This window comes from Amaranthus tricolor, chromosome 7 (assembly GCF_026212465.1).
Source record: "Amaranthus tricolor cultivar Red isolate AtriRed21 chromosome 7, ASM2621246v1, whole genome shotgun sequence".
In the NCBI taxonomy this organism is placed as follows: Eukaryota; Viridiplantae; Streptophyta; class Magnoliopsida; order Caryophyllales; family Amaranthaceae; genus Amaranthus; species Amaranthus tricolor.
This window is the reverse complement of record NC_080053.1, coordinates 4,338,005-4,348,004: the sequence shown is the minus strand read 5'-3', so window position 1 is coordinate 4,348,004 and position 10,000 is coordinate 4,338,005. Positions and strand designations below refer to the sequence as shown.

The 10,000-nt window shown below is 30.0% G+C and overlaps 2 protein-coding genes across 2 annotated transcripts in view; both read left to right on the top strand.

The window, feature by feature from the left end:
* The first annotated feature begins 2,345 nt into the window (after positions 1 to 2,345).
* Positions 2,346 to 4,663, top strand: LOC130818858 (cytosolic sulfotransferase 15-like). Its single transcript, XM_057685102.1, has one exon. The coding sequence runs from the start codon at positions 2,487 to 2,489 to the stop codon at positions 3,498 to 3,500; it is 1,014 nt and encodes a 337-aa protein (XP_057541085.1). The 5' UTR covers positions 2,346 to 2,486; the 3' UTR covers positions 3,501 to 4,663.
* Positions 4,664 to 6,762: 2,099 nt separating this feature from the next.
* The window catches only part of LOC130818859 (cytosolic sulfotransferase 5-like), a 4,809-nt gene continuing 1,571 nt past the window's right edge, over positions 6,763 to 10,000 (top strand). The window contains exon 1 of the mRNA XM_057685103.1: positions 6,763 to 7,976. Coding sequence (XP_057541086.1) covers positions 6,960 to 7,964 — 1,005 coding nt within the window. The 5' untranslated portion in view covers positions 6,763 to 6,959 and the 3' untranslated portion in view covers positions 7,965 to 7,976. The remainder of the gene's footprint in view (positions 7,977 to 10,000) is intronic.

Genomic DNA, 10,000 nt, shown 5'->3' with positions numbered 1-10,000 from the left:
TGGGGCATCTTCAGTCTCAAAATCATTGTCAATTGGTGGAGCATCTTCAGCCATACGCTCGTATCTCACAATTTGGTCCTCTTCACTGTCATAACTACGATGCTCATTATACGAGGTCTCAATCTCGGGGACAATTTCGTCTTTGAATAGATGCATTGTATATCAGTACCTGAAAGAGTATGAATAGAAATATATTAGAACATAAGCTAAGTAATATTAAGAATATGACTATGATTTACAATTCTAATACGTTCAACACAATAATATATAACAAATAGTGTTCTGTGCAAAGTTTCATGCAAAACAAACCAAGTGCCAAAAAAACTTTAAAAAGTTTTAAATTCATACCTTGTGAATCACTTAATTCAAATGTATTCCTTATATACTTTTAAACATATTTAACCCTAAAATTATATACTTTGAATAATTAACATTGTATAACCTTAGAAAAATAACATTCAAAATATAAATAATAAAATTAAATCATTTAACCTTAGAAATATAAGTATTCTAATTCTAATAATTAAAGACAAGTATAACAACAAATCACATTTTTAACAAAATATGCAAATAATTAACAAACCACACACAAACCACATTCACAAATAATTACTAAATATGCAAATAATTAATTAACAAGCCACATTTTTAACTAAATTACTAAATTACAAGTGAAACAATAAAAATATAAACTTGTAAATTTACAAAACAAATAGAAATTACCTTGATTTCTTGGGTTATGTAATAATCTACAAAGAAAAAAAATTTAATTAGCACTAATTTTCATAATTCGTATGCAGTAGAAGAATAATTAGTATGCAGTAGAAGAATAATTCGTATGCAAAGCACATTAAAAAGAGAAACATAATAATAATTCGTATGCAGTAGATTTTTAAAGCAGTATTAGATGAATAAGACCTTTAAATTTTGAAGATTTTTCATATGCAGTTGATTAACAAACCACATTTTAAAGGTTTTTCATATGTATTGAAATTAAAAAGAGAAATAATACCTTAATTCGTGAGTTTTGAAGATGAACAAGACCAAATGCCTTTGGTTTCAAACGGTTTTGAAGAATGATGATGAACAAGAACACAGTAGAAGAATAGTATGGGGTTTATGAAAATTTGAAGTTTGAAGTTTGATGATGAACAAGAACAGTAGCAAGGATTTACCTTCAGATTCGAAAATTGATTTCTGGGTTTGTGAAAATGAAGATGAACACAAGAAACGAACACAAATCTTGATGCTTAATCTTACGTTTGTGAAGATGAAGAAGAGAAACGAAGTAAATGAAGATGAAGATGAAGCGTTTTTTCAATGAGTCCGTCTGAGAGAACAAAGCAAAGTGTACATACGTATTTGTGAAGGGTTTTGTGAAAAAAGAAACTAGCGGGTTTTAATTAAATAACTATGTCCAACGGTCATTTGCTGCGGTTCAAGCTAAACCGGAGCAATTAAAGTATTTGTGAAGGGTTATTTGCTGCTGTTCAAACTAAATCGAAGCAATTACAGTATTTGTGAAGGGTTATTTGCTGCGGTTCAAGCAAAACCGGAGCAATTAATGTATTTGTGAAGGGTTATTTGCTGCGGTCCCATGGAAAACCGCAACAATTAATATTGTACTGAGTATTTGCTGCGGTCACATCTCAAAACCGCAACAATTAATTATTTTTTTTTCTAATTCATTTTCCTATTTATTGCTGCGAATATACAAACACCGCAGCAAATGATAAGCAACAAATACGTTTTTTTCCACTAGTGTTGGTTAATATTTCTCCTTTTTGCCATTCTTAATCGATGTAATATTTATAATTTAACTAGTTAGAGATGTTTACAAGAAATTTGACTATTTAGAGCCCCTTAAGTTAAAAAAGCTTTAATATATGAGCTACTCTTGAATGAGACTGTCTTTTGGTTAGATAATCTTAAACAAAAAGGTCATATTCTCATAGGAGAAATATATACTCCCTCCAATTCAATACTAATGTAATATTTGTTTTATACATTTTATCCAATACACTTACTCAATTCTTAATATCTCTAATTGTGCATAATTAAAATTATGAAAAGCTAATATAAATAATTTTTGCATCGAGACGAATCAAACAAAATCTCACTTAAACAATTTTACTGCTTTTATAGAGTAATTTTCTTAATGAGATAGTCTCACAGAACAATTTGTGCTAATTTATCTACTTTTTTTTAGAGTGAAATTTTTGACAAAAAAAAGCATAACCTAGCTAACAAATCATCCATTATTTTTGCTTCATCCTATGGGGTCAACTTTATCTTTTCATATATGCATTATTGTGTGGTAATACGTACATGTTTTGCGAACAATAATGAAACAATAATGAAAATTGTTGGTCTCAGCTTTACAAAATTTATTGGTTCCACTTCTAAATAATTTTCTTTATAAGGGAAATCCAATATTAGAAATATCAAAAAAAAAAAAACCTGTTGCCGATCTTTTTTTGTTGGAGATGGCAAGCTCAGAACTAACACCAACCATAACACACAAACAATCAAATGATGATGATGAAGGTCGTGAAGAGAAAAACTATTTTGGTTTCTCCATGCACTTTTATCAAAACTTTTGGTGTTTAGATATGTTTCCTAATGGTGTAAAATCCTTTCAACAATATTTTCAAGCTCAAAATAGTGATATCATTTTAGCCAGTTTACCTAAAACTGGTACGACTTGGTTAAAAACCCTCCTTTTTGCCATTATTAATCGACATAAATATGACAAAATCTCTCAACTTCCCTTTAAGACCATAATTCCTCATGAACTTGTTCTTCATTTTGAAGTTAATGTCTACAAAAATTTCACTGAAGATCATCCCATTACCAACCCACCTGATTTAAAGGAATTACAGTCTCCCCGACTGTTTGCAACGCACATGCCATATTCATCTTTGCCTGAATCAATCAAGTCCTCAAACTGTCGTATTGTTTACGTTTGTCGAAATCCTTTCGACACTTTTATTTCATTATGGCATTTTTATCTCAAGTTCGACATAAATAAAAGCAGTAATGAATTTATGGAAGAGAGAGTGATGGAGGATTATGTGCGTAAGTTTCGCAATGGAATCTTTCCATATGGGCCTTATGAAGATCACTTATATGGGTTTTGGAAAGAGAGCAAAGAAAACCCTAAAAAGGTGTTGTTGTTGGAGTATGAAGGGTTGAAGAAAGAACCAAAAGATCATTTGAGAAAAATAGCTGAGTTTGTGGGTTTTCCATTTTCAATTGAGGAAGAAAAAAAAAATGTTGTGGATGAAATTATTGAGCTTTGTAGTATTAAAAGTATGAAAGAAATGGAGATAAATAAAAATGGAAAGTTTTTTCCTTGGTTTGAAAACAAGGCTTTGTTTAGGAAAGGAGATGTTGGAGATTGGACCAATTATTTGTCTCCTTCAATGGTTAACCAAATTCAACATATAATGGACGATCTAAACAATAAGGGTTTTTCTTTCATGTACTATCAAATATAATGCCCTTCAAAGGTAGTCGTACAATCTCTATATCAAGTTGTCATGATCTTTAAATTGCTACTTCTATGTTTCCATTATAAATTATTATTTATTATCTCTTTTTTTTTTATTTCCGTTTTACTTTTTGAATATTTTTAAAGTAATTTTCGAATTTCATTATCTCTAAATACGAATTACAAAAAATATATAATAACAAAGTATGAATTAAAACGATGTTAAATAAATATTTGTTTCGATCGGATTTCCGAAAGAGTTATCTCATAAGGTTAATCGTGACGTCTGTTTTTTTTAATATCGTTATGATGGGTAAAAACGATTTTATATATCTTTTTCGAATTAACTGTCAGGAAATAGGTGAATAAGTACTTATTTTGATCGGATTTCCTAAAGTAAACACAAGGGTACAATTTGTAATTAGGAAAGTCAAAGAGGATTAGAGGTGGTCAAAAAAAGTCAAAGATAATTAGTAATTGTCAACGGTCATTTAAACTGGTTAAAAGTCATATGGGTTGGTTAACGGTCACTTAGCTTGAAAGGGGTACATTTTGATACTTTCGAGGTTGTAATTCGCAAAAACAATCAGACCAAACCAAAAAATCCGATCTGGAATCAGACTGGACCAGACCATTTGAATCACTAGACCAAATCAGACCAAATCGTTCTACAACTAACTGGTCTAGTCTAGTCTATGATTTTTTATTTTTAAATTTTTTCAAATTAATATATGTGTTTATGCAAATATTTCGTACTTACAATCATCAAATATAATAATTTGTAATTAGTTGATTGCATCAACATCATTCTAGTATATATAACTATATAAAAATAACTACAACTCTTTTTAAAAACAATTATGGTTTTTGGTTATAGTACGATTTGCGGTCTGATCTGGTCTGAAAAATAAAAAATCAGGAACAGACCATAAACCGTAATTTGTTTTTAAAAATAACTAAACCAGACCGTTTAGACTGTAGTCCAAACCTAATATTAAAGTTGCGCTTTGGTCCGATTTAATTTGAAATATAGACCAAACTTTGTTCAAACCTAGATTATCTTACATATCTTTGTTTGGGTTGCATATGTTTATTTTTGAAATTTTTTCAGTTTCTTATTTTGTCCTTAATATTTTTCTTAGTCCACATACTTAAGATATTCTATATGAGCATCAAATATAAATAGACAGAGTATCTATTTTTTTCTAGATACAATGAAATAAATTGTATCCAATTTCATAACTTAAACTAAAAGGTTAGAATTAATAGCTTAAATTAACCGATTATTTGTAAGGAAATTTTAATGCAATTACAAGAGGGGATTTTAATGCTTAATGTGTAGAACATTAACACCATAAGAGGATTAATATCATAACATTTAATTTTAAAAGCAAAACAATTTTAAAGGCTAACTAAATTACAAAATCAAAATTTATACGATAGCTTAATAACAAAACTTCAACTTCAAAATGTGGACTAAATGGCCTTCCTGACCTTCTCTTTTGTGGAGGATTTACGTCAACCATGAACCATCCATCCTATCTTTTTTTTTTTTTTTTTTTGACATTTCCTTTTGTTGTGTGTAGTTAATTATTTTAAAGGATCAGCACACATTGTAAAGGACAAAATATGCAATCAAATTAAATGCTCCAATCCAACCCATTTTATCTCGAATTTATCACCATTTGACAATTTCAATGTAATAGAATGATCAAATGGGATAACTTAAAAAAAATAAAAAATATCGTAAAATTGCAGTCAAATTAAAAATCAGATTAATTTTTTATGATTATAATAATAGTAGAAGTCGGAGGTTCTTGTATGCTTAGACTGTACGTCTCTGAAATCATTAAATAAAACGCACGGAAGTTCTTTTGTAAAAATATCAACAATTTGATAACGGGATGGGATATGTAACACACGAATTTCGCCATGTGCCACTTTTTCTTGGACGAAGTGAATATCCATCTCTAGAGGTGTTCATTTGGGTGATCGGGTCGGTTTCGAACGGGTGTCATTCGGTTCAGTTTTATTTCGAATCGGTTATTTTTCGGATGCGTGTTATGGCGGGTCACACTCGGGTCAAGTCGGTTAGTCAAAATTCGGTTGAAGATTAGTTATTTGAGCTATCGGGTTAGCATCGATTCGGTGTCGGCTGAAGTTCGTGTCGAGTAGTCAATCGGTCTCGGACTGTCATCGGTTAATAATTGGTTCGGTTTTACCGGGTACAGATCGGGTTTAAGTATTATTTTCCAGTAGAATTCGGCTACGAATTACTAATTACTATAGATCGAGTCAATATTAGATTAAGTTGTTAGACATTTTTTAATTGATGATAAGATTCCCCTTAGTTAAGGCAAAATAGTTAAAATGCAAATCAATTTGTGATTATTACTTTGTTACTTTTACTTGTTTGACTGTAAATTAAAATTAAAGTTTTATCATTTTCCATCTAAATTGATTAAATATAGTTAAATAAACATTAACCATTGATTATTAACTCTAAATATATGAAACCATGTATAAAATTTAATTTATTAAAATTTCTATTACTTTATTAGATTAAATAATAAGATGATTGAGTATGAGTCGATCATACCTCTATGTTAAAAATTGGTTCATGTTTACAGCATTTCAATTAAAATTTGTTCGGGTTAAGTCGGTTTTAGCCGGATCAAGTTCAGTTTTGAGCATGATTTGGGTCGAGTATCACTCGGGTCGGTCACTATTAGGTTCGGGTAATCTCGGTTAACGGTTATATGTCGGTTATAAAAATCGATCGCAGCTCGGGTTCAATTTTACGATTTTCGGTCGTAAATCGGTTCGAGCGCAACTTCGGTTCGAATAATGTCGGTTTGATAAACCTAAAAAAGAAACATATTTTCAAGTCGGTTAACTTTCGGTTTATATTCAGATTTTCAGGTCGAGTCACATTTGAACACCTCTATCTATCTCAATGTGTTTAGCGCAATCAGATTACCGAAATGTTAGAGATGTTTACAAGGTATCCAACCATTTAGAGCCCATAAATTAAAAAGGCTTTACTTTATGAGTTACTCTTGTGAGAGACCATCTTTCGAGAAATCTCATATTCACATGAAAGCAATACATATAAAATGACTATTTAACTCATTTATAAAATGCGTTTCTTAATGAAACTAGTCTCACCAATAATATTGGCAATTTACTTTTGTATAGGCATTAAATTTTCCATAAAAAAAAAAAAAAAAAAAAAAAAAAAACCCAACACTCGTTGGATATTTTGCTTCATCCTATGGGGTCCTTGATAGATGTGTGTGTGGTAGTACGTACTTTTCCATATAAACTTTTCCAATTAAATATTACCGAATTTTACAAAATTGATTGGTTTGACTTAAAAAAAGATTCTTTATTCCGAAATCCCACATAAAAAATACCACAAATTAAAAATATATATCCTACTCTAGAACTTGTTAATTTGTTGGAGATGGCAAACTCAGAACCAACACAAGCCATAACTAAAAAACAATTCAAAGATGAAGATGAAGAGCAAAATTATTTTGGTTTCCCCATGGTCTTTTATCACAACTTTTGGTGCTTAAATGTTCTTTCCAATGGTGTAAAAGCCTTCCAAAGACATTTCCAAGCTCAAAATAGTGATATCATTTTAGCCAGTTTACCTAAAACTGGTACAACTTGGTTAAAATCCATCCTTTTTGCCATTCTTAATCGACGAAAATATGAAAAAATCTCTCAACTTCCTTTTAATACCATAACTCCTCATGAACTTGTCCTTCACTTAGAGCTTGAAGTATACAAAAATTTCACTGAACATCATCCCATAACTAACCCACCTAATGTAACTGAATTACCGTCTCCCCGACTGTTCGGAACGCACATGCCATATTCAGCTTTGCCTGAATCAATCAAGTCCTCAAACTGTCGTATTGTTTACGTTTGTCGAAATCCTTTCGACACTTTTATTTCATTATGGCATTTTTATCTCAAGTTTGACATAAATAAAAGCAATGATCAATTTATGGAAGAGAGAATGATGGAGGATTATGTGCGTAAGTTTTGCAATGGAATCTCTCCATTTGGGCCTTATGAAGATCACTTATATGGGTTTTGGAAAGAAAGCAAAGAAAACCCTAAAAAGGTGTTGTTGTTGGAGTATGAAGGGTTGAAGAAAGAACCAAAAGACCATTTGAGAAAAATAGCCGAGTTTGTGGGTTTTCCATTTTCAATTGAGGAAGAAAAAGAAAATGTTGTGGATGAAATTATTGAGCTTTGTAGTATTAAAAGTATGAAAGAAATGGAGATAAATAAAAATGGAAAGTTTTATCCTTGGGTTGAAAACAAGGCTTTGTTTAGGAAAGGAGATGTTGGAGATTGGACCAATTATTTGTCTCCTTCAATGGTTAACCAAATTCAACATATAATGGACAATCTAAACAATAAGGGTTTTTCTTTTATGTACTATCAAATATAGTGCCCTTCTAAGGTAATCGTACAATCTCTATATTAAGTTGTCATGATCTTTAAAGTACTTTTATGGTTCCATTATTAGTTATTATTTATTTGTTTGCTCCCAAATTTTTTTTTAATTTCAATATCTCTAAATGCAAATTATAAAAAGTTATAAAAATATATAATAATAATGTAACAAAATATCATATATATATATATATATATATATATATATATATATATATATATATATATATATATATATATATATAGATTCATGACGTAGGGAATGACATCAGAAAGTTAATCTCTTTAGCTGAAATAAAGAGAATAAATCATTAATAAATTATCAAGTATATCATAGGATAATTTACTCCATAAAAGGGTAGATGGATAAGCAAAAACTAATATTATGAAAATACGGATCAAGATTAATCAAACAAAATCTCATTTGACCATGATATTATACATAGAGACGTTTATCCCAAATAAAATTTAATTAATTTAACTGTAGTAACTATCAAATGTCAGAGGAAGTATATTAGTTAATATACTCCCTTTGTTTTCATTTGTTTTTCTCATTCACTTTTTGCGCATAATACAATGCAAACTTAAAGGTTAAATAAGTTTCATTGTGAGTTTTTAAAAAATCTAAAATATTTATTAGAAAATATATATTGAGACAAATCTTATAAAATTCTACATTAATATGTTTTTAATATCAATCGATGAAAAATAATGATTAAAATTTGATGCTAAAATTATTAAGTTCTATTTGAGAAAAACATACGAAAATGAATGGAGTATTAATTAAACGTAAAAGTTTAAAGAAAAATTAGTATAATAGTAACATACAAAGTACAAGATAAAATACGTAAATGAAAGATAATTTATTGCCTTTCCAAAAAAAATAATAATAATGACGAGTCATCATTGCATATATTATTTTAATATATTAAGAGTTGAAATATTTTAATATATTAAGAGTTGAAATATGTTCAACAAATACTCTGTTAACTAACAACTATAAAACTTTTTGTTTTTCAAAAAGTATTACAATTTTTTATTGAAGTTAAAAGCATTAAATTAGAATCTTTAATTTAATTAATCGTGGAACAAAGAGTTCACCAACACGTCATCGGGACACTTTACAGACAACGAAGTTCATTAAATCCATCACATACGGGTAGGAATGGTCAGGGTCCAGAATCTTATTGGACCCGTCTTGGACCAGCCACTTTAAGGGTCTGAGTTTTATTTTTTGAGATACGTCGGATTCGGGTCGGATCAGTATCCCGAAAATATTTGACGGGTCCGGGTCCTAAGGTGCAGACCCGGACTCGGACCTGACCTCGAGACCCGGACCCTAGACCCGCCCCTCAAACCGGACTCGGACCCTATACAATTAAATATTTTTTTTTTACCTTTTAGTAATTATTTTGTTTTCAATTTTATGGACTCGAACAAGTGTTTGTAATACAATAATAAGTTGCTTACAAACATACAAAAAGACTCGCAAAAGGTTCAATTTTGATAATCAAAGAGACTTTGCTTAAGACCCATTAAGGACCCTAAACCCGTCAGATCCGGAGGTTCTGGGTTTGAAAATTTTGGGCCCTTAGGATCCGAATCCGGGTCTGGATCTATAAAAAATAAAATGATCCGGGTCCGAGTCTGGCCAAACCCGCTCCAGACCTACCCCGTGACCATCCCTACATAACGACCTAAACTTTGAATTGAAACAAAGGTTTTAAGGATAACTAATTTTATTTTGAGTTATTTAATATTCAAGTTTTTTTTAAGTGGACGAAAATTGAGTAAAAGTAGGGTTTATTTTATGAAAGTGGATTAGTAAGGGTGAAGCGGACAATTGCTAAAGTCTCAAACTTTTTAGGACCTAAAAAATATATTTTTCATATACAAGGCATTAATTTGAATTAAATTTAGAAATGATTTATATTTTTTGCTACATAATATGAGTTATTAGCGTTCTTTATAGTGATAATATATAAACAATACAAAACAAAAGCCTAAAGTTTTTATGAGCCCTTTTTATCT